The sequence below is a fragment of the Centroberyx gerrardi genome, chromosome 22, assembly GCF_048128805.1.
Source record: "Centroberyx gerrardi isolate f3 chromosome 22, fCenGer3.hap1.cur.20231027, whole genome shotgun sequence".
Lineage (NCBI taxonomy): Eukaryota > Metazoa > Chordata > Actinopteri > Beryciformes > Berycidae > Centroberyx > Centroberyx gerrardi.
Window position 1 is genome coordinate 23848495 of NC_136018.1, and position 25404 is coordinate 23873898.

Below are 25404 nucleotides of genomic sequence, written 5' to 3' on the forward strand. Positions count from 1 at the left end.
TTTTTGACATGTTTTTCTTGCACAACAGCCCATAATAACCCCTCTGTGTCTCTGGAAGCAGCAAGTGCAAATTAAAAGCATATTTGTGTGCTTGCATCAAATGGGCCTGTAACAGTCTGGTAAAACCCTGGCACATCATAACCAACTTGGTTAAACCAACTGTTACTTATTTCCCCTCTGTGAACAATCTAGCTATTAAGTGTATTGCAGTGAGTTTATTGGTATCCGTTGTACGAGTCCCATTAGAGACTGCACACTTTGAAAACCGACCATTGTACTATCTTAGGGATTGTCACTCCTCTGTTTGTGTTTCTTTTGTGGTCCATTTCCTGTTCCTGGATGTAGCTCTGGCCAGGAAGAGCATGGACTAAATGGAGGCAATCTGTTGAACTGCACCGAGGAGAGGAGAGGAGAGGAGGGAGGGGGGAAGAAAGGGCAAAAGTCAGTGCTCCAGGCTGACATCTGGGGCTATTTATAGGATGTATCTCTTGAGCATCTGGAAGAAACACACGCAGGCTATATCTGCCTCGCCAGATATCAGAGGGGTGTTCAACTCCTTACTGCCTGTTCACTCTGTGAGCAACTTGGTCAGTGTTGCAAACCCCCAAAAAGTTGTAAGATGACATTGTACTCATATGCATAATATCAATATATTTGTATGGGAAGCACTGTGATCATCAGACCACTTTGGATTAGACAAGCAAGTAGTGCAAATGTACGTGCGTTGGCATCAGCTGTACTGGTTTATCACCAAATCCTTTAGGAGTAAACATATTAACATTTCCCATGGTCCAAAAGAAGTAGCTACATTTGTCGCTAGGTGATTTTGAGAAACAAAGTCGCCACGGGTCTGAAAAGTCAACAACAGTGAACTTGGTTGATGTGTCGCTGTATTCTGAGCGATTGTGGGCGGGGCCAAAGGCTCAGATTGTATCTATGCAGTTGTCTGCAGCTGCAAAGTTTTGAACAGGCAAAGCAGTATTTTCCACTGCTTTGGTATTGCCTTTCATAACACTAGGGCTGGGTATCGTACTGGGTTATTTCGGTCGATACCTTAAAGGTATCGAGTACCGATACCCAGCCCTACATAACACTACATCATTTTGATAAGTTAACATAGCTAGCTACCGTTCTCCAAGCATCGTTTTTGAGATGTTTATTCCTGCGGTCTTTCAAATAAAAGTTGTAGAGAACTGGGAAGCTTTCAACTTCTCCATATTGCACTTGCACTTGCCTGGTGGAACTGTTGTCCATGAAACAAAATCACATTGATAGAGAAACAAGGAAGCACAGAAATCTGATTGGCTGTTGATGGCTGACGACCGTGAAAACTTAAACTGTACCAACAAGCTTGTTGAGCGTCCACACATCGGCCGAGTTTCCCTGGTCAGGAAAGGAATAGACTTCTGGTGTTGATCATGTTGCTCACAGTGTGAACGCACAGTTAGCATGGGCTGTTACTGAACTAGTGTCATTTTTCAAACTTGGGTACACAAATTGCAGTACATTCAATGAGTAGGCCCAAACTGTGGTAATGATCGACCGAAGAACCTTTAGACAACTGGAATGGAATGTGAGTTCACTGGGAACGTTGGAAGCATGGCGAACATGGTCTGAGTCCATAGAAACCATAAATGATACCCTGCCCGGAGCAGGGCGGTATTTACCATTTAATAAATCGGTACCGCAGTGTAACCAGCAGAGACGTAGCATGCAGCGGTGGCTCCTCAACCCCTCATCTGCGGCCGCTGGCGAGGCCCCTAGTGTTGATATTGGCAATCTCTCTCGAGTTATTAAGTTGACGGGAAAGAGATGAGGAGTACCGGAGCTCCGCTGTGGCAGCTTTCCAACAGGGGAAGGTAAAGTGATCTGGCTCTGGGAGCTTTAATGCGTGAGGTCGGACACAATGCTGCAGGAAACCTAATTTCTGCGTCCCTACATGCAGCGATTTGATTGTCCGCATTATCAAAGCTATATCGGACAAGGTAGAGTCCTTCAAGGGGTCATAAATCATATTCTGCCTCTGCATCCAAGAAATTGTTCCTGACTTGCCAGGAAAAGGTAGCGAGTAGGTGTCTAGTCCGGTGGTTCTCAACGTGGGGTCCGGGGACCACCAGGGGTCCTTGAGGAGATTCCGTGGGGTCCCCAGCAAATTGATGAATTGTTAAACTTCACCATTATGTCATGTAAGATAACACAATTAGAAAATGTAGAAGAATTACTATTTTGATCATAGTTATCTCTCTACCTACAATACAGATAGTCATGGAATTCTGGGCAAAATTGTATCCAACAATAAAAATATTCTCAGATTTGGGTTGGAGAGACAAAATCTCATCAGATAGGGGACCGTGGCTCTAATGTGGACTAAATTAGGGGTCCTTGATATGAAAAAGGTTGAGAATCTCTGCTCTAGTCTCTCCTGCATAGTGAATGAATAGCTTGCATATCAACTTGTTCACTAACTCGAAAAGGCTGAACAAAGCAGGGCTATTGTCTGGGATTTGCGACTGCGTCACAGTAAATATACACCTTATCTTTTGTAATCGGAGCTCTTCTGAAGATGGCCTACATCCTAACGCTGTCCTACAAACTCTAGACTCAAAGATGTTTCATAACCAACGACATCAGGCTGTGTCAAGTGGAACTGCTCTCTGAGCTGTTCTGATGGAACTGCACTGACTATTTGAGGTGATAAGTTTGAATTATTATTTTGTGATACTCCTACTCCTCCTACTACTAAGGAGAGCTTTCATGTACAAGAAAGCTGACCTGTACTAGGGCTCACTTTTGGTTATGAAATTGTGTGTGCAAATGAAGTTTTATTCCAAAGACATTTTAACCAAGTGACATACTCAGAATGACAGAATGATTGCTGGCCTGAAAGTAAAATTCAATGGATTATTGTCGACATTATTAGTTGAAGACCTTTGTCATAATTCAATCAACATTTTACATTATGAACAGTTTTACATTTGAAATATTAACAATGAAGATCAGCTATTTTTTCCAAAATGGATATGTAATTTTTTTTTCCCATTAAACCATTTAAATAAACTGTAGTAAATAAAGCAATAAACGTAAGTTTAACCAATAAACCAGACTGTTTAACTGAGAAACTGCAAATTTTCCAAATCACTCTTTTCCTTTTCTTCACATCCCAGGTGTTGACAACCTCAATCTTAACATTTACTGGCGTTTGCATCCACTTGACCTTGAATGGGCCAGGGAGCCATGAAGGCATTCAGCAGACACAGCACTCTGCCATAGTATTATTCATGCCAGTGAAACTCCTGGTACACAGCCAACCTCAGCCTCAGTCAACCAGCCGACTTCATTTATGTGTGCCAGACGTCCAAACATTTATATTCAGACAGTGTAGGCCGTCAATGCTGTGATTTTTCAGGGTGATTGTTGACCTGAATGACAAGAAAAAAGCAGGCACTGGCAATCTTTTATTTCCTAAGTGGTTTGTAGTGTCATCGGACGGTTACCAGGCCACACCAGTTCCCATCCACTCATACTATTGTGCATTCAGATGAACAGTCAGCAGCACTGGATAGTAATGCTGTATTCTTCTATACGGGAAAGATGGTAAATACGACCATTCTACTAGAAAATACCGTTCACCTCAGCTTTTAGATGGTAAATAATACTAGATAACACTGTTCACCTCAGCTATTACATAGACTGTAAAGACTTTACCCATCGGCCGTTTAGACGCTTTTTCCTGTAGTACCTGAACGCACCACCAGGAGAGGGGTAACCCATAGCAAAGCGGCTGTTCTTATTGGTTCCTGTGGCTCCGTCAATCATTTTACGACATTTTTTGCAAACTGAGTTAGGTTTGGGGGGTCTGGCAGTTTGTGGAGTCTTGTTGCCTGTTCAGTGTTCAGTCTACTTTTACTGCAAAGCAGCGCGGATTAATTTCCTCCCTGGACTTTGTGTTAAAGGAGCCTGAAGCAGCCGCTGGTTGTTTGATACCGAGTTGTACACAGGAGTCTCTTTGCTACATCGTAGCTGAGGATATTAATTTGGGGTTACACGCAAAACAAAAATGACTCATTTCAATAAAGGACCAGCCTACGGATTATCAGCAGAAGTGAGAAGCAAAGTAAGTAACGTTAGCCAAGTCCTCTCCTTACTTTTGTGTTTTAGAGGAGGAAAAACAACTTGAAGTTTTTAGCCGTGTAAATTTTGGGAAATGTTTAGGTGTCGCGTTTAAACCTAAACCAATAATTCACAAACATGTAATTTAGCCCCAGTAGTCTCGTTCTTTCTGCTATGGGGAAAACTACACGCTGAAGTCCATTCAAAAATCTGGCAGTTTAATGTTAATGTTGCTTACCCCATAAAATGAATACCCCATAAAGTAGGATTTCAGACCCAGTTTCAGTTCGGCATAAAATAATCCTCGAAAAACACTTGTTTCAATGAAAACTCAACTTTTACAACTGATTCGCTTGCTATTCCTACAATTATCTTTCAGCAAAATAACGTAACGTTACATCACGGCGGTTGGTAGCACAGCAATATGAACCAATTGTAACGTTAAAAGTTGAGATTTTATCTGAATAAATGCTGCTTGGTGGATTGGATTTGTACCGAACTGAAGACTAGCTCCTAGCAACACGAGAAAAGTCTTGTGTCATGTAATACCAGGCATGTACGTTCGCCAATAAGCAAGTACGCAGTAAATTGACTGCTTTTTGAAGGGGGTTTGGCGTGATATCTTCTTACAAGAGAGAACGACACGTATCGGGGCTAATAAACGTGTATCCCAGGTTTTGTCATCGTCGTGCTGGTTATGTTAAGCTATATTGTTTATGTGAAAGCATTATACTCATTTTTCCCAAACTATTTTGATCAGAGATTCAGTGCATTCATTTCACCGTAGTCTTCCCTTGTTTTTCCTTTTAATGATGGGCAATGCAGCTTTCCTCAAGTCTCTTTTTGTTCGTGCATTTGACCATACGGGCCCATTTTTAAACGCAGATATAGGCCAAGAAGTTGCAGCTACAAAATGGGCTAATTTTGGGTTATATCCTCATTTTGTAATGTTGTTTGCATCGTAAAGAAACTGGAATATGATGAAAACCAAGTTCGTCTCATTGTTCCTGTAGGAAGGAGTTGGGCGCCAGCTGGGGGGCTGTATGGCTGGCTCTTCATTCAGATGGGATATGGATATTCACAGTACCCATAGATTCATTCAATCTGGTGTCTGTATTTGGCTATTGTGGAAAGTTGGTTTCGAGCACTGCTTTATAACCACACCGAAATGTTGCTTTTAATAGCGCTCCGTTTTCATTAGGAAAAAGTTCGTTGTGAATGTGCTACAGTACAAAAGAACAAGAGTACTGGAAAAATGCCCTAGTTCAATTTGTAGAAGAACTCAGAATGAGAACAGATGTTATAGACCGTCTTGCAGACTGTTGCAGTTGTCTCCATTCGTAGGAAATGTCTAAATCATGACATCATTGGAAACAGTGCGCAGGCCAGGAGCAGGGATTACCTCCAGCAAGTTCATCCTTCTTACTTTATGCTTCCGAATGCATCACTTTTGTTTTTAAAGGAGTGCATTTTCAGCCTACCATTACATGGCATTGACAAAAGTTCTGCCCAGAGAAGCCAGTGTGTTATTTTGCACAATAAGACTGTCAAAACATTTGAAGAGAACTTCAGACTGTTGCATTTGAGCCTGAAAACCAACATGTCTGCCTTTTAAACCTGTACAAGGCAAGATTTTGACGTAAAAATCCACACATTTCAGCCTAAATCACAAAGTGGGGCTGCAGCAGAGAAGAGCCTCCCTACCCCTCTAACTGGAATGCAGTAGATTTACCCTATCAGCCCAAATTAGATTCTAGTGTAGAAATCTTCTCAACACAGGAAATGACAAATCAAAACTTAAAGGACTACACCAACTTTTTGGGAGTTTTGCCCATCGTTCTGCTTACCCAATATGTGACGAGAGGATCTCTGTGTCTCTGGTAGATGGCTCTGTCCGGTGTGCCTGCTAACACTTTAGCATAAGGTATGTTCAGTAAACGTAGGCGACTAGCATTATTCATAGTATGAAGATACACCGTTTAGTATTCCAAAGTTGGCATTGTTTTTTGTTCTATGGCCTGTAGATTCATAACTTAAACAAACTAAAACAAAATCTCAATCTCCATCATTAGTGAAGTCCATTACAAATCAACAGCAAAAACCTCTAGCAAGCATGGCAGGTTTCGATGCATTTCATTAAAATTGACTAACTATCCAGCCTTAGAGCTGCTACAAGTTCTCATATTCTCACTATGCTAGTCGCCTACAATTACTTAACATACTGTATGCTAAAGCGTTAGCATGCGCACCAGACAGAACTATCTACCAGATTCGAAGAGTTGATTCTGGTGCCAATCTTCACATATTGGGTAAGTTGACCAATGGGCCAAACTCCTAAAAAGTTCCATCCAGAGGAAGGCAAAGAGAGGTCTTCATAACTTATGAAACCAAAATATCAATCTTCATTATTAGTGAAGTGAAAACTGTCTGGCTAACTCGCTCACTTCCTGTGTAAACAAAACAATTTGCGCTCAAAGTCTTGTGGGAAGAAAGATCTTAAGCCATTGAAAGTGCATTATTTTTGTCATATTTTGTCAAATTTTATGTCTATTTCACCGTCCCTTTGGTATCCTTTGGTTTAAAGCATCACAGACCGGCTGGGGCTGTGGCAGATCACTGACGTCACCTTACAGGATTTCTGGTTTTGAAGTTCAAATCTTTCAAATTGTTACCTCTTGCTGCTATTTGGAGCCACCAATATGCAAAGTTGCCTAGTGGCAGCTTTAAAAGTGAAATCTCTTTGTTCCTCCCCAACTCCTGTCATAGAGGCCCAGTTTATTAGAGGAAACCGCCACTGTCAGAGATCGCAGATGAACAAAAGAATGAGAGGCAGAGGCCCATCTGGGTTGCATTGCTGAAGGTGTGATCGCTCTTCTCCAAGCTGCATACATCACATGCCTGAAATTCCTCTGCAAAACCCCTTGATGAGGACCCCGTCCGCCATTCCTTTAGCACAGTGGTTCTCAACCTTTTTCATATCAAGGACCCCTAATTTAGTCCAAATTAGGGCCACGGTCCCCCATTTGATGAGATTTTGTCTCTCAGACCCAAATCTGAGAATATTTTTATTGTCAGATATGATTTTGTCCAGAATTTCATGACTATCTGTACTGTAGGTAGAGAGATAACAGTGAAACTATGATCAAAATAGTCATTCTAAAATGACAAAATAATGAAGTTTAACAATTCATCAATTTGCTGGGGACCCCCTGGAATGCCCTCAAGGACCCCTGGTGGTCCCCGGACCCCACGTTGAGAACCACTGCTTTAGCAGACTCCATTTCCCTTTTGACTGTGCGCTCTCAGTTCGAGTTACAAGTCAGTCATGGCTTTCTCTCTCTATAAAATGCTTTTTGAGTTTTTTGAGTTTTTTGAGTTTTGAGTGACTATAGACAAAAGGTAATCATCTCTGCAAGGAAATGTAGGGCCTCTGAAATCTGTTTCGTGTGAGCTGTCCCTCACATCATTTCATTGTTTCTGCTTGGTTTTTTTTTTTTGCTTGGCTATCTCTCGTCATTGGACTCTTGTCGTTGGCAATTGCCGGGGCTTCAGGTCTCAAATGCCTGATGTTTTTTCAGGCAAAGTCTTTAAGTGTGCTTCTGTTTACTCTACTCGCTTCTGCACTTTTTCCTCACATCAGGGTATGAAAAACGCCTAGGTGAGGTAATACACACTTCAACTAGGTCAGAAAGGCCTGCCGAAGCAGAGTCGAGAAGAATGAAAATTAAAATATTGGTTCTGCTCCTAACGCTTGTATCCTCTCAGATTTTTTTTTCCACTACGACTGCCAACACCAAGACTTTTATTGGACTGCCGGCTACACATATCCAAGAGTTTTTGACAGAGGAAATGGAAAGCAGCTTGATTTCCAATGTATCTTCTTGTTAACCTCAGAGGATAACCAGCAACTGTCAATCAGGAACATTTTTAAGGGACTACAGTGTTTTTTTTGGTCCAAGTCTAAATGTTTGTAGCTCTAACTCTGTTGCTCTGCCATTCATAGACTTAAATCTAGGGCTGCAACTAACGGTTCTTTTCATTATCGATTATTTTTTTGATTAATCATTTATAAAATGTAAAAAAATAATGAGAAATGCCCGTCACAAGTTACCAGAGGCCAAAAGTGATGTCTTAAAAATTCTTACTTGGTGTGACCAGCAGCCAAAAAAACCTTTTATAGTATTTTTATATTGTTATAATGATATGAAACAGAGAAAAGCAGCAAATCTTGGCATTTGTGAAGCTGTAACCAGCAAATGTTTGGTATTTTTACTTGATAAATGACTAAAACGTTTAATCGATTATCAAAATAATAAGAGAATCGACTAATCGTTTGAGCAATGCTTAAAACCTCCCCAAATTCATCTCCAGCTCCAGATCCTTGTGATGATCCCGAATGAACTCACATTTTTAACAAACCAGCTGGCCATTCTGTGTCCACAGGAAAAGTGAAACCTTAATCCTTGGCCGTTCCTGGTAATCAAGCACTTGAAGTCACCCCACCAGCCTTTTCAAGGGGTCACACTTGAGTTAGGTTTAAGTGTTTGCTAAATGTTTGACTGATTGGCAACGAGAGAGCTCCCTCCCTCCTGTGTTTCCGCATGTCTGCTAAGCCCACATGCTTTCATGGGAATACAGGGGTCATGAACTCTGGGATGACTTGTTCATCTAGTTCTGCCAGTTTGTCTCTTGTTGTTAAAAGCAGAAGCAAGCACTAAATATGGTGCTTTCTGTGTAAACAAATTGTTCAGCAAGGTTGATGGAACAAGATTACAAATTGGTGCGTAATGTTGCCATTTCAGCTTACTAATTTTTCTCTCGAGATTTCCTAGAAGTGAATCAAATAGGCTATATCTTTTCTTGCAGAGATGGTGAAAGAAGGGGAATTTGAGATCTCAACCTTCGGAGGCCAACCTTGCCAGAAGTCCACTACTTTTATAAACCGGTTACATATAGGGCGGCAACTAATGACTATTTTCATTATTGATTAATCTATCGATTATTTTTTTTTGATTAATCATTTAGTCTACAAAATGTCAAAAATACTGACAAGTGGCCATCACAAGTTACCAGAGCCCAAAGTGATATTTTGATGTAAGGAGTTTACCCCAAAGTATTCATTTTATAATGATACGAAACAGAGAAAAGTAAGCAAATGTTAGCATTTGTTAAGCTGTAACGAGAATGTTTGGTATTTTTACTTGATAAATGAGTAAAATGATTAATTGGTTATCAAAATTATACTGAATTAATTTTCAACACTAGTTGCATAACCTGGAGCCCTTTTCTTTAATTATATAGTTTATAGTTTTCTGTTCATAATGGAGGTTTATCACTAATTTGTAAATTTCAATGTTCACAATCGTTTTGTACTAACATAGTGATTCTCAGAGCTTCACCCCACACCAATATTCACCTGTTAATATTTGGAAAATGTAACAGGAACAAGATATGGAAATGTAATTGTGTGAAAATAGTCCATTTATTTTAAGCAGCATTATACCAATCACGGTACATAATACTGACTCAATGCATTAATCAGCTTCTTAAAGGGCGTCATCCTGAAGCGTCTTTGGTCTCGTTTGTTCTCGGCCCCTTTCAGGTTCAGTTTGCCTTTGGGTGGGCGTCTCACTGTTGTATCAAGCAAACAGAGACTGATTGTGTTTGTGTCTGCAGAGTGTTGAAGCCAAACATCTCCATCTCAACTGACTGAAGTACAACAAGAAGGCTGGAAAATAGAGGTCTGCTGTCTATCTTGACCCTATGTGCTTAATCCAGACTGGTCCCTTTGAAACTAACCGTACGTTCCCACTGCAAGCAACTTGGTTGATGGTCTTTTGGATGGATTTCTGGTGCCTTGTTGTTTTGCTTGCAGTGTGAACGCAGGGTTAGAGGTGTGGACATGGATTAAATTTAGCGAAGGGATAAAAAGGTATGAAAACACGGAGGCTATGAATGGAAGATATATAGAGGCTCCCCTGTCTAGTGGACACAAACCTCTGGTCCTCCAACCAGTTTTTTTATACAGGAAATGTTTTACACCTGAAATGCTACCACAGTGAAATGTACTCAGGGATCCCATCCTAAATCACAGCTGTTTTTACCAGCGGAGATTAGAGTTTCTCAAGCAATTTGTATCATTATAATTGACAATGATAGCATTAGCAGCCAGACAAAGGAGGGCATTCACATTTGTTTCTGCTAGCCAAGTGCCAATGACCCAGAGGAAGAGGTTTCAAACACTAGCTATCGCCTGGATTTGAAGAGGATGTCATTTTGGGTTTTGTGGTTTCTCCAGATAACACCAGTTATTACATAAACCACCATTTTAATTTGGCAGTTTCAGACAAAGTTGTGTATTTTCTAGTGCAATGTTTTCCATCTTTGGCTTATTTACAGCCTAGCCCGAAGGACAGTGTTCACCTTAGATTTCTGCTCTTGTTTTGTTCTTGTGAGGAACGATTTCAGCATTTGTTCCAACTGTGTAAATGAAGCAGGATTATGCACTGGTTTTGACTTGGCCAGTTTGTACCGGTTGCCATCTCCTCTAGGTTCAGAGTCATGGGGTTTTAGACCGGGGGGGTGGGGGGGGGGGGGGGGGGGGGGGGGGGGATTTGTCCTGGAGACGAGCCAGAGGCCTGCATGACTGAGGCTCTATTTGGGTTCCCAGGGAGTTTGAACTGGCAGACTGATGATTTTTTCTGTTGTTGCCACACTAGCTATTGGTATGTCCTACCCTCTGTATTTATAATCCCACTCCCACTGAAAGGGAGTGCATTCTGCATTGCGATGCATGGCATGTTCCCATGCAATGTGCTGACACTACAGAGTTCTGGTAAATTGGTATTGGTTTGAGTACTGCCCTGTGATTCCCGAGTCCTTCCTGTTGTTAAGTTAACCAGATGCTTCCAATTTTAGACGAACAGGAAAGATTCCCTTCCTGAAACTATTGTTCAGCTGTTCTTGTAGCCTCCAGCAAGATAACACGCATTTATCAGCCTTGACTTATTCTTCCACTGTGGCTCTTTTGACAAGGCCATTGCTGCCATCTTTTGTGCTTATATGTACGGAATAGCAGTCTGTTGGGCCAATATCCGTAATTAAACTGTTAAGTTTTAATGAATTCTAGGCTAAGCTTATATGCAATCATGCAATCTTTCAAAACAGACACTGTCACTGGGTTCATTTTCTCTTCATGTCTTCAATTAGACTTTGGCCTGGTTCTCCTGACGGTCGTGTTTGCTGCAGTTATTCTCCGTTTTGTTGAAACTCTCAATTGATGGCATGGCCACTCTCACCACATTATGTGGTCTGTTGAGCGTTTCCCAAGTGAAGAGATAGTTATATATTAATGAATACCAGCTGGCGTGTTTGTTCAGCCTTGGTTCAGTACCCGGTCATGTGTATGTTTCAGCAAATGGTTAATCAGCATGAAGGTGATTGGCAACGTGGTCCGATGTTTTTGTTATCACATTGAAGGTTTCAGCTAACTGGAGGTGATAATACTGAAGGGAAAAACCTAGGTTGGACAACTTGAAACTGACTGACTGGTTTAGCCAAGTTTTAGACCATATAACTACCATCAGAGGTGATTCTCCCATGTAGATTGTGCATTCTTTGTCTTAGTGCATTGGTTTTTAACAGGACAGCAGCACTGGCTTCATTGAACTGTTTTCCAAATGCTTGTCGTTTTGCACTGTCATCAGGAAATGCTTTTGGGTACAGAAATGAAATGGGGAGGGCGTTTGTCTGGGGTTCAGCTCCAGTGGGGTTTAATCGTAACCTTCCAGATTTTTCCCTCAGAAGCTCATTTTAATGACTCCATCAAGATGAGAACTGGATGCTTTTTTCCAATGCCTGTTTTTTTTTTTCTGACTGAGAGTTCTTGGCAGGCCTCCTAGAAAATAACTGCTGGGGGAAGTGAGGAGAGAAAAATCCCTTCTCTCTAATCATCCCAGCTCTCTGCCCTCTCTCTGTGGTTTCTCTGTGTTCTCGGCGAAGGCTTCAAACTTCAGTGACACAAAATGCCTCCGATTAATTCCTAAATGACACTGCTGGACAGAGAGATTCGGCTCTAACCTTTAACCCCAACGTCCCATTGAGTCATAGTTCGGAACACAACATCCTCTTTGCCTTTTATCAAGAAGGGGAGCGGGGGGGCATTTGAAGATTTCATCCTTTGTCTGTTCATAATGTGAGAACGGGTCTAGTTTTTGACCTTGAATTCCACTGAAGGAACTGTGTTTGACGTCACAGTACTGGACACACTGTTTGATTGCATGCATCCGTTCTTTATCACATGGCAAAGTAATATGATAAGCAACTAATATCTATGTTTAGCCTATAGGGTTTTGCATGGTGAGCCACACCACCAAAAATTACACTAATCAAGCGCTAACACGATCAACAGATTTTCAAGACTGAACAAGACTTGGATAAATAGTACATGGCATTTTCACTCTGAAAATTGTGTAGGAGAGTCATATTTGTAATAAATGGGATCAGATTCTCTCAGCGCAAGCCTGCCCCCAGGAAACCAGAGTGGACTGTGGTGAGATGAACGCCAGATGTTTTCTCTCTTGCGGTCATCCTCCTCTGACTGTAAACCATAGAGCTTGCTTTGTCTTGCCGTGGATGAGCAGAGTTGTCTGTGGGATAGCTTGTTAAAACACTGTGTTCATGTTGCCTCAGCCAACGCTAGAGTGCTGCTCACAATGGCCAATGATCTAATGGGAGTGGGGTGTACACTACAGTAAGATGAACTGGATTGTTTCAAATGCCAGAGAAGTGCTGAAGAAGCTCTGTGGCGTTGTGTGGTTGAGGTTTTCTTGATGAATTCATCTTACCTGCATTCCATCGTGTGATATCTCAGACACCGCAGAACAGACTTTGATGGTTCTTGAGGACTGATTACAAAATGACACTGATTGGCCCAAGGGGGGGGGGGGGGCGCTACCGTTACGGGTAAAAAAAAAAGGATGCACCGATCAGGTTTTTTGGGGTCAATTCTGATTACCAATTTTGCAACAATTTGATTGGCTGATCTCTGATTGAAATTATACATTAGGACTTTGTACTAACAACAGCATGACTTTGCTACCTAACCATGTGGAAATCATGTTTTTTTATTTTTTCTGTGATGCATTCAGTGGTTTGTGATCAGGCAGTTTAAACGGAGCTTGTCTGATCACAGATGACCTGTTTAGAACAGCTGTCAGCCAATAATGATTGATGGCGGATTGATCGGTACATCCCTAAAAACAAGGTGGCATATTCGTTACCGCTTGGCCCAGAGGGGTACTACATTATTTGTGGGGGTGGACAAGTTTACTGTTGCCTTGTTTTTCTCAGTGAAACAATAAAGGAAAAGACCCATAGGGCATGGGAAATGTTCCAGGGAACCAGCAGGTGAGGTTTTGAGTCCGTCTATAAATGTGAAGTCTTCAGTTGGAGTGTGTTCACGTGAACATACTTGAGAGAGAGTGCACGGAATAACAAGAGCCAGCCGTAAATCTGAACTCCAAATGTCTGTAGTGAAACTAAACGCTGTTGTACAGTTGAGGATAGTGTCGAGAGGGCAAACTATAGCATGGCTCCTAATGCCCCATTAAACAGCGATTGCATCTATGTAGCGGTCTGCAGCTACAAAGATTTGAACTAGCAAATCATGTTTTTCTCTGCTCTGGTATTGCATTTCATAATGTTGAATTGGTTTGACGAGTTAATATGGCTAGCTAGCAAGCGCTATTTAGGTAGCATTGATCGAAAATAAACAGAAAAAACTACTAGAGTTTCCCTGATCGCTCAGCTCTACAGGAAATGAATGGACTTCCAGTGACTTGCTGATAGTGTTGCTCACAGTGTGGAAGCACCTTTGAGAGTCTTTGCTGTCTACAGCAGTGGGAAATGGATGTGCAACATCCTGTATGTCCTACTGATCCTTGCAGTACATCTGGACTAATATGATCTATTTAGGGAAAAGGTGTTTGGGTCAAATAGGTTAAGGAAACCAATATTTGGGCCATCGCATCAAAGCTCAGAGTAGGGATGCAAATAATGACTAATTTACTAACCGTTTCTCTAACCTAAGGGTATTCGATTACTCTTTTTTTTCTGGTGTGTGTGTGGGTGTGTTTATATGCACTATTAATTTGCATAATCCATGTTTTAAAGTACCCGGATAATTGTTTACATCCCTAGCTCAGAGTATAGATTGGTGAGGTGACCAATTGTGGACATCCTGATATATTATTGTAGCTACAATCCACGCATAATTTCTTTTTATAACTTTATAGCTGTTTACATTCACTGCTTTTACCACGCTTGAATTGCATGATTCAACATCTCATTCGAGTGTATCGTTGAGAATAGCCAGAAACTCACTTATGCTGCCTTCAAGTACTAACAGTGGGAAAGTGGGAAGTTTCTATTATGCCTGACGTGCCAAGATGTTACATTTAGGTGGTGGGGTGCATGGAAGCTGTGTAAAAAAAACTGGCCATATAGGCTATTTTATTGTTATTGTTTGGCATTCTGTATGATTAGTAGGGTTGTGTATGTCTCCGGAGATGATTTGATATGCTTCTTGATCTGGAATCAACTGAATGCACCTGAGATGCATTTTAAGCAGAAAGAACAATTAAATTTGATTCAGCCCTGTCTCGATGCTATACTATGTGGTGTGACATGATGTAATTCAGTACAGTGCAAACAGTCCACACTTGTGATTAGGGCTGTACCGAATGTCATTTTTTTACATTCGAAGCTTCTATTGAGGTTTTCGAATGAAGCTTCGAATGTCTGCCGTCATATTTTATGACGTCATCATAAAAAAAAAAATAATAATAATCCTCGAACAAAATCCTCAATTTGAATAAAGTGATTCATAATGATGAAATAATAATCGCGCCCTTAGGCTTATAGCAACATTATGCTACAACAGAAATGGCAATAAACAATGAAAATGACTTTTGCAAGCTGACTTAAACCAAATATGTTAAAACAAAAGATATATTCACAATTTTTCAAGTCTGTCTTAATAGTCAGGTACCCATATGTAGATTTACGGCATACGCACCCAACAAAACAAAGAGAACATGTGGAAACATCAGGAAAAGTGGAATTTCAGCCAGAAGATATATAGGAATAGCCAAAGATCCTTGACTTTGACACAAAATCAGAACATTTCAAATTAAAGTCTGAACAGTCCGGTGACTAGAAGTTCGGTGTGACCGACACTCACTCATGGTGCACAGGACGGGGGCTGTAACCTAGGTAACAATAAACAATGTCACAAACAAAACTACTGTAGCCTAGCTTACCATAGCTTAGCTTACCAAAAGAGAGGCTACTGTTCCCAGTGGTCTAGGACTTGCTAACTCTTTTCAGGTTGTGGGCCAGGAATATCAGCTTGTTGAAATGGTCTGGTAGGAGCGCTGAGCGCCAAGCGAATGCAGATACATATGATCTTTTTTTTTTTTGTAACTACTTACTTAAGTAATTTACTATAATAGTATAATACTATAATATTAGTGTAGCCTAATCTTTATCTGGAACTGTGCAGAAATACGGTATACATCATTGGTTTAAACAGAATGAATAGACGTGCAAAAAAAAAGCTGCGCAGCATTCGAATGTTGATTTAAAATTCAAATGTCAACGTTATGAATGAAGCTTCGAAGCTTCGAACTATTCGGTACAGCCCTACTTGTGATTTATAGGTGATATATATATATATATATATATGTGTTATAGGTGCGTTATATATTTGCTCTCTGTTGGTCGCAATTCATTATTATACCCCTAATGATTAGTAATAGTAGTAGTTGTATGTTGCTGTTTTCACTCTTCGTTACACCTTGTACTTGTCACACAATTGTGTTTTATATGAATGAATTGAAACATCAATTACATGGTGCATATTTTCTCTTCATTCTGCTGCTGCAGCACAAAGTCGCTCTGTGCCACTTGATTACTAAAATAAAACTGCCACACAAAAAAGACCTTTGTTACAGGGTTCTCTTTGCTATTATTTCTGACCAAAAGCACTTGAATGTGCAACAAGTTATATTTACGATTTCAACTCAGATGTAGGAGCTCATGAGGAGCACTTGAAGGTGCCATCGGACACTGCCAGCCAGATCATTTGAGAGAAGCAGTTCATATGAAAAGTTAATACTGGCAAGAGGTAAATGTTGGTAGGTAGTGTTACCTAACAAAGGATGGTTCCCGTCAAAACAGATGAAAATTAAGGTTTCAGTGGTTTTGTCAAAGTGGTTGAACCTTGTTATGAAATGCCCTGCCGTAAATATTTTTTTGACATTAATATTCCACAACTGTACTCGGAATACTACAAGATTTCTGGGAGGCTTTGCAGTGTTGCCAGAACTGCCCAACAGAGTATGTTCTGCTCCACGATCTCGCAGACAAAACAAAACTAATTTCCAGACTAAACAAGTGGAATTAAAGCGTAGGACAAAATATAACATTTTTAAGTTTGCTTTTCTAAGACTCTGTGGCAAGTTATTGAAAAGTACAACCCAATTTATAACAGTAAAGTACTCCATTTGCAGCCTTTGAAGAATATGCCAACAAGAGCAAAGACTAAACACTAAACAAAGAAGATTAGGATTGGCCGAAGTAGGTTTTCAGACATATTTTAATAAATTCTAGTTTTCCGTCTTCCAGTCACCAATGAAAGAAATGGTAAGATTCAAACAGGGCTCAGAAGTACGACTAGACCATGAATCGTTGGCTATATTGATATGCCCATATGGCCACCTTTGATTGAAAGCAACAAGATCACACCTCTTCTCTGGGGGTTGTCAAAGGGCATTCTGGGAAATGTAGGAAATCACTAACTGAGGTAGAAGTAGACGAGGCAGGTTGAGGGAAAGTGGGTACTCCAAAAAAGTAAATTAGAACACTTCATCACTAAATAACTCCTGGAACGCATTGAACATCACAGATTGATGATAACAGAGGGGATATTTAATTTTGTTGTTTAATTTTGTTATTGTTAATGAAGTTGACTTAACTTAATATCCAGCAGTCCAAATTGGAGTGAAATAGTGGCCTGCCATTCAGTTATTTGATTTTAACAGTAATTTCCTGGCAGCTTTTTTTGTGTTTTGTATTTTTTTTATTGCAATAGGCTAAATTATTGTAAGCATCTGAAATACATAATCTTGTTGGCAATGGACTACTAAAAGGTGACTTTGCTTAAAACATGGCCTTTGTGGTGTGAAGATGTGAGATATATCCTCAGAAAGAATTTTGTTGAACTCTTTTTCTCACGCTGCGGCCATGTCTTCTGCTATCATGACTCACCAAAGGCCTGACCTTTTTCAGTTGTTTGTTGTTTTTTTTTGGAGCATTTGGCCAATCCGTATCACATGAACCCAGAGCTAAACGTCTAGTGCAACAGCCTTCAAAGCCCTAAAGTCTCAGACACATTTTTTGGCAGCAGTTTTTCTTTTGTGAGAGGAACTAGTCTGAATTGCATTGTTTCACATGTTTTGACAGAGAATAAAGTGAAAGTTGTTAGATGTTAAACTGTGAAAATGAGCAGCCGCCCACTGAGCAATTTCACATCGATTAGCCATTTAAAAGACACCTAAATGGTTATGGACTTCAAGGCTAAATTCAGGCTACATGGGGTGTAAAGGTGAAACATTAGTAAGATGTCTATGTGTTCTGGGGTATATGACAAAAAGCATTGTCTTGTAGATATGGACTTCTCTGGTGCATATTTATAGCTGTTTATGCATTGTAAATATGTAATAATGTATTTACTGCTTGGTCTAAAACTGTGCTATACCTAGCCAAAAAGATCCTGGGTTATATGAGAGCTAAAGCAGAGATGTGACGTCGTGGGTAGGCAGTGCGTTATAGGCAAAATTTGTGAACAGACCAACTTAAAGCTGCACTAGGCAAAATTTTTATGTAAAAATCCAGCCATCTTACCAGCATAAATCACAAAGTGAGGCTGTAGCAGAGAAGAGTGTCCCATCCTCACAAACTGAGACACTGTAGATTCACCCCGTTTGCCCAAATTAAATTCTGGTTTTGATATGGTCACTGGTGGGAAATCGTCTCCACACAGGAAGTGACGAATCCAAACTTCAAGGATAATGTTGGTTTCTATGTGTTTATTCTGTCCGTCCCTGGGTATGATTTCCCGCAAATTGTGCAGGATTGACTTATGGCACAGAGGAGGGGCCTCAACCAAAACAGAGGACTGCCTCACATCTTCGTAGGCGAAAAAATACACAGACAAGTCCAGATGCTGTCCAGTCCCACGGCGCCTAGCTTGGTGTGCAGCATGGTGCTGTAGTTGAAGTTACTACAGTCCTGGAATAATCAGGACAACCACATCATTCACTAATGTATTGTCAAGAATAAAAGATCCACTCTACTATATTGCTACACTCTGGCAGGTTAGCTGTCAGTATCATAGTAGCCTGTTGGCCAAAATGTTTCATTAGCATTGACCAAACTTAATAAATGACACACCCATTTTGCAATTTTTCTTTAGTCACTGCAGTTGCAAAGCATAGAGAGACAGTAACACTGGGTGAATGAGCATCACTCATACGAGGTGAGAGTGACTAACTGATCAACTGGCTGACCTGAATTTGGCTCCTGATGAACACATCTTGTGCAAGCTATCTTTCCCACTGCACAAGTTTATTCCAGTTCCATTATTCAGTTTGCATTATTTGTCGTTGTGACAGTGATGCAAAACACTACCACTAAGACACTCAGGGGTTGATGCAAAAGTCATCAAGTTTCAATTTTCTTTTACATTTCTAGACTTTGTTCAAAATAGAATGAAAACTTAATGTGGTGCTTTGTTTTTTAGATCGCTCAGAAATATGACCAGCAAAAGGAAGAAGAGCTCCGCTACTGGATTGAGGAGGTGACAGGAATGTCTATTGGGGAGAACTTCCAGAAAGGCTTAAAAGATGGAGTCATCCTGTGCGAGTAAGTGTGTGTGTTTGTGTGTGTGTCTCAGGAGACTGCGTATGCTGACCGTGGTAGGAGTTGACATTGCAGAGGTGTGTGAGCTCTGCAGTTAATCCTACAGGGAATGCTGACAGAGGAGAAATCAATAACAGTCCTAGTCTCTGTGATGGCAAGAATTTGTACTGGGTTGCTATTATTTAGATATATCTATTACAGTGTAAAATCCACCATATCCTCAAATGATTACATTGTTTCTAATTGTGTGATTTTCCTCTTTCTATCCCTCAGACTGATAAACAAACTGCAGCCTGGTTCAGTAAAGAAAATCAACCTTTCACAGCTGAACTGGCACAAGGTAGGACTTGTTCTTAAAGTGAAACAGTCTAGAAAGCGTTCACACCCTTTGCTGATAATACAAACTCCTTTTTAAAGAAAGCAGCAAAGAAGTGAACATCATAAAGGGGGTATTCAACTCATTTAAGACCTGTCGCAGCAAGTCGAGCTCTGAGAAGAAGTGGACTCATTCATGAAGCTTTCACTGCTCTCAGTAACAGCCTTTCTTGGGCTGTTATTGCTTCCTCATGGTGTTGTTGGAAGCCCCACCCCAACCCCCCCCTCACTCCTCTTTTTTTTGTTGCTCTCTGCAGCTGGAAAACCTTGGGAATTTCATCAAAGCTATCTTGGCCTATGGCCTAAAGCCCAATGACATCTTTGAGGCCAATGACCTGTTTGAAAATGGGAACATGACTCAAGTCCAGACCACACTGCTAGCACTGGCCAGCATGGTAAGTGAACAGAAAGTACAGAAAGTCGCTAGCTCTGTTCGAAACGGTTCCCTATTACAGAAATGGTGAACTATATAGTGTGTCCGTCATCTTGTACTAGTGTCTGAATTCTCAAATTTGACTTACTATATAGTTAACTATAAAATACCCACAATGCACTGCAAACTGTAATGAACGACGATGTACCCTACAATTTCTCCTGTATACCACAATGCAATTCATGTCTTACCGAAGAAGAAGAGTTAAGACAGCAAATAGAAAGCTAATAGGGTTTACCTTTAAGCTAGCTAACATGTTAGTTAATAAAAGCTGGTCTATTTACCGGTTGACAGCATTGGCGAATCAACAAAAGACGTCTTAGATCCCTCATTCAAATTTAGGTTCGCCTCCATTGTCTGATAAGCATAACTTGAGCCAAGAGCAGCACAACAGCTAAAGGAATCATCGTTGCAGGTCAGCTAGCTAACTACTTTAGCTATCAATACAGGAGGTAATATGAAAGCTTGTGCTATTCGCTAGCTTATGAGCTAGCTAACGTTAGCTCACGAGCGTATTGTTTGCCAAACCAAAACAGCTTGCTGCCATTGGGAGACAGCACCGTAGTTGACAAAACCACACTTGCACATGATTAAAATTTCAACGATTTATTTGTAATTTAATGTTCAATACTACGTGAGTACATTTCAACCCACTGTCATGAGTGCTGTTTGTTTATGAGATGCTGGGTGCATCCGGGTGTCACACGAATATCCAGAATTTTTTTTTGAAGCAATTCTGTTTAATGTAGTGTCCGAAACTTTGTTCAGTCGTTGCCCATATAGATCACTATATGACAAACACTTCATAGGAACTAGTGAGTGAGTGAACAAGTGAACCCTTCCGAACATAGCTACTCAGGAGCACTTTTTTTTTTTTTTTTTTGTCAATTCAACACTGTGACCAACCTTCCTCTGATTTCTTAGGCAAAGACCAAAGGTATGGACACAAAGATTGATATTGGTGTGAAATACGCAGACAAACAAGCACGACATTTTGACGACGAGAAGATCAAGGCCGGTCAGTGTGTCATTGGACTACAGGTAACCACACTATTGAGCATCACTAGGGTTTGACAGATATGGGCTTTTGAAGGCCGACACAGATACCAATATTTTTACACTGAAGGGACTGATAGCCGATATTTGGTGCTGATGTCCAAAAGCTTTAAATTTGATGGTTTTCATGCCAAAAAATCCAAATATGCTGTGTTTCCTCCAGAATTGTATTCTTGTCAGAGTATAAAAGCTTCTGAACAGCATTTAGACCATCATGGGAAACTAAAAAACTAAACTAAACTAATATTCTCCATTGGAACCCAGATTAATTAAATTCTTTTAGGGTAGAGGTAACTTGAACAGCACTGGGCTGGGTTCTCTAGAGCCAGGCTATTGTCATAGAATGAATGACCTTGCATAATAATAGGCTGGTGTCCTACTGTAATGCACAAACTGCCTAGGCTCACTCACTGACACTGTGGTTTCCATTTTCAGTAACAGTAGCTACGCAAGGATATTTAACTATTCCAGCAAGAAACACCAAAACTACACTTGTCTTTTTGGGGCTTATTATTTGATCAAGCAATCAGTGTCACCAAATATTCTCTGTCTGTGACTTTCATGGCACTCGACCCAGTGTTATGCCAGTGATTCTGAAGTATATTCCACTGTCTACATTTGCCAGGACTTCAAACCCGAATTGGAAAATTTATGTTTTTGCTTGCGAGTTTTTTTAATTACATTTCAGCCTTGATTTTAAATGTTTTCTAGTCATTTAAATAGTTCAAACAACTTTGATTCAAATATGTTTGGAAAAGGTAAGATTCTACTGTCGCTCTGTTTTCTTCAGATGGGAACAAACAAGTGTGCGAGTCAGGCTGGAATGACTGCTTATGGAACCAGAAGACATCTTTATGACCCAAAGACACAGACAGACAAACCTTATGACCAGACCACCATCAGCCTTCAGATGGGAACCAACAAAGGAGCCAGCCAGGTTAAAGCCAGCTCGCCTTTTAAAGGGCTCCTCTTCTCATTGTGAACCTGAACAGTATCAGAGTACTGAGACAGTCATGACGTGCTACTCAAAGGCAAAATGGCAGAATTCTGACTTTAATCTCAGAATTACGACTTTAAACTCAGAATTCTGACTTTATTCTCAGAATTCTACTTTAATCTCAGAATTCTGACTTTAAACTCAGAACTCAAATACATTTTTCATGTGGCATTAATATTCTTCCGTACTTTTCAGTGTGGGTGTGACATTGTTTTAAAAGTATTTATGTCTACAACAAGGATTTGTCCAATTTTAACAGAATACAAGGGGAGTACGTGAATATTACTTTTGATTTTCTGTGAAATATTTCTAAAGGTGCTCTTGCGTTTCCCCTCAGGCGGGCATGTCAGCCCCAGGTACCCGCAGAGATATCTTTGACCAGAAGGTGGCGGTGCAGCCGCTGGACAACTCCACCATCTCCCTCCAGATGGGCACCAACAAGGTAGCGTCCCAGAGGGGCATGAGCGTGTACGGGCTGGGCCGGCAGGTCTACGACCCCAAGTACTGCGCCCCCCCGACGGAGCCGGTCATCCACGCCAACGGTAGCCAGGGCACCGGCACCAACGGCTCGGAGATCAGCGACAGTGACTATCAGGCCGAGTTCCAGGAAGACGAGTACCAAGGAAGTTACCACGACGACTACAGCGCCCATTACAACGACCAAGGCATTGACTATTAGTGGCCTCTCCTTCCACCTCCTACACAACCGCTAGTCGGAGCAGTATTAACAAGTGTATTTTATCGACAACAAAACAGAGCAAGTCTTTTGCTATCCTCACTAGTCTTCTTATTGTCCCCGACTCTTTCATTTGAGCAGCAATGGTTGTAGTCATAAGCATAGAATTATGAGATACAGTGTTGAAGATCTGCTTTTTTTTAAGCTTAAGAACATTCCTTTTTAAACCTACTGTTTTTGTTTGTGTTTTTTTTTTTTTTTATGTCTTATTAATTATGGGACACTGAAGTAGCAATAACTTTGTTGACCAGCGTTGTAGCAACAGCTAAGTTACAATCCAACTTTTCTACTCCTGGACTGAAATGTATCCATATAAAACGAATTCCCCTGTGCCAGTCCTCACCATTTGTGGACTGCTTTAATGTGCTTATTCCCCCCTTCTGTTCTTACATTCATAAGACCAATCATAGTTTTTGATATGTGTATCGCTAGAATCAAATAGGGTGAAAAGTTTGGATGACCCAGTGACTGTCGCATCTGTTTTTCATTACATTTAATCACTGGAACAGTTAGCTTTTTCCTTGGAATGAAGAGTGTGTACTTTGTGATGGCAGTTCCAATAGAGCACATGACCAAACCGGAGTTTACTCTATTTTGCTTTCATCACATTGGGCTAGTCTTATTTGTGCCATCACATGTTATATTTTCATATTGTTCCCCTTGTATTCCCAAACTGTATTTATTGCCATGCCTCTCATTGTAAACCAGTCCACAGTCACATGGTTCTTTCTAAGAAAATATGTATGTTATGAATAAAGCCTTAAATTTCCTTGGTTCTCAAAACATCTCCATACAGTATTGTTAAAAATCAGTTCACAGTAATGCTGCGTTCACGTCATATCGGGGGAAACGGAAGAACAGGATGACATCTCATTGCTACAACTAGGAAGCGTTCACGTGTTAAACTTGTTGGAACGCCCACGTCCAAAATCGGTTTTATTTATGAACGTAAAATCAACTAACTGCTCGCTTTTAGTAAGCAAAATTGATTGCATTAGGGTGAATATAACTCATTTTGATTTTTATTACTTTGGATTTCCGACCGGTGGATTCCCTGCTATGTTGACTGCTTGTGTTGACAATTGACAATTTATGATAAGTGGGAGATATTAGAGCCCGCAAAAAATCCCACGTCCTACTTGTGATTACCGTTAGGAGGCTGATATGAATGGCTTGTCCTAGTCAGAAGTTTGTGTTCATGGTAAATCCGATATGACGTGAAGTCAGCACAGTGTTTTATCTTTCATGTCTTATATAGTTCCTACAAACTTTAAGTTAAACTTCTGTAAACATAAGAACTTTGTATGGATAATGTTAAATTCGTACACAATTTAAACGTATTACATTCAAACGGTCCAAACTGGCATGAAGTCCAAAGTGAACATTTTACAACATGCCGCAGCTGTTTTCTGTGATTCAGTGAGTGTTCTTTGCTGTTATTTTGCCAATATAACTCAGTCAAACCCAGAAAAGGAAAAGCTTTTTCACTGAACTGAGAAGAGGACATTAGGAAACAATACTAAATCAGGTTCAGTACTCTGAAAAAGCCTCAACAGCATGTCACTAGGCTTTTGACAGAGCAGCAAGTTGATCAGAATGAAAAGATCCTACCAGCAAGTGTTTTTAATCCATTATTTGGCATGCAAATGTTTTCATGATGAGAAACTGCAATGTCATGAAGATCTGACTTTGTATTAAATTGTTCATACAGTGCCTGTAAATCTTGTGTTTTGAAGTCCAGTCTCAAAATTACTTTTTTTAAGGGAGACTTAACTGATGTCCTACAATTTTCTGGGAATGTACACAAGCTCACAGAGTGCAAAACCAGGCTTGAAAGTAGAAACACTTGGCAAAACGAACATTACAGCAGAAAAAAAAATGCTTCAAGTTTCTCTATATACATCATTTGTCATCTACGGAGCCCCTCTGGGGTCACATGGTAGAAAAAAAAAACTTGATGTGTAAATCTGTGCTCTCGGATTCACAATCCGTGCGAACGGATTTGTAAACTGTGCAAACGGATTTCCATTCGCAGTTTACAAATCCGTTCACACGGATTGTGAATCCAAGGGCACGGTTTTGAAATCCGTTCGCACAGTTTACAAATCCGTTCGCACGGATTTACACATCGAGTTTTTTTTCTACCATGTGACCCCAGAGGGGCTCCGTAGCCAGCTGTTCATGCGGCTTAGAAATGATAACGTAATGTAAAGTGTAAAATGCTTGGGAAAATGAAATGGAACGGCCCTTTAATCCAGAATTCCAAGTAGGAAACTCAGACAAGATTTCTCAACCCCGAGGTTTCTGTGATGCAGCTATCTGATGTCACATCAACATGGCGGCATACACTGTAAACACTACACAGCATTACTTTTAACATGCTTACAATCCTCAAAATATACTTTTTTTTTCAGCATCACTTGACCTTATATCCATCAAAATACCTGTGGTGAATGGTTAAACACAAATTTGAAATGTAGTTGTACATACAGTTGCTAACATTGGATGCTAACATTGCCAAATACTGGCATAGCATTAGTTGTTGGTTGGGGAACAGTATTTTACATTGGGCGAAGAAAATCTTGCAGGGTTTTTCCAAGCTGGGCCACTCAGACTTTGATTTTAAAAGGAACACAGCATTAGAAAAGTCTAATTCCATAATTTCATTAGATTTGAGCACAGGCGATTTAAAAGAAAAAAACTAGCTGATATCTA

General features: G+C 40.5%; 1 protein-coding gene across 1 annotated transcript; it reads left to right on the forward strand.

The window, feature by feature from the left end:
• Positions 1–3881: 3881 nt before the first annotated feature.
• On the forward strand, positions 3882–24402 carry cnn3a (calponin 3, acidic a). The gene is made up of 7 exons (XM_071900171.2): positions 3882–4114; positions 18974–19095; positions 19366–19432; positions 19725–19862; positions 20825–20941; positions 21747–21893; positions 22291–24402. The coding sequence occupies exons 1-7, from the start codon at positions 4058–4060 to the stop codon at positions 22630–22632; spliced, it is 990 nt and encodes a 329-aa protein (XP_071756272.1). The 5' UTR covers positions 3882–4057; the 3' UTR covers positions 22633–24402.
• Positions 24403–25404: the final 1002 nt, after the last annotated feature.

Excerpts from the sequence above, each read along its gene's own strand:
- cnn3a (XM_071900171.2), top strand. The coding sequence starts at position 4,058 with ATGACTCATTTCAATAAAGGACCAGCCTACGGATTATCAGCAGAAGTG. Across the intron at positions 4,115-18,973 it reads CAGCAGAAGTGAGAAGCAAA|ATCGCTCAGAAATATGACCA; the intron begins GTAAGTAACGTT and ends TTTGTTTTTTAG. Across the intron at positions 19,863-20,824 it reads TGCTAGCACTGGCCAGCATG|GCAAAGACCAAAGGTATGGA; the intron begins GTAAGTGAACAG and ends CTGATTTCTTAG.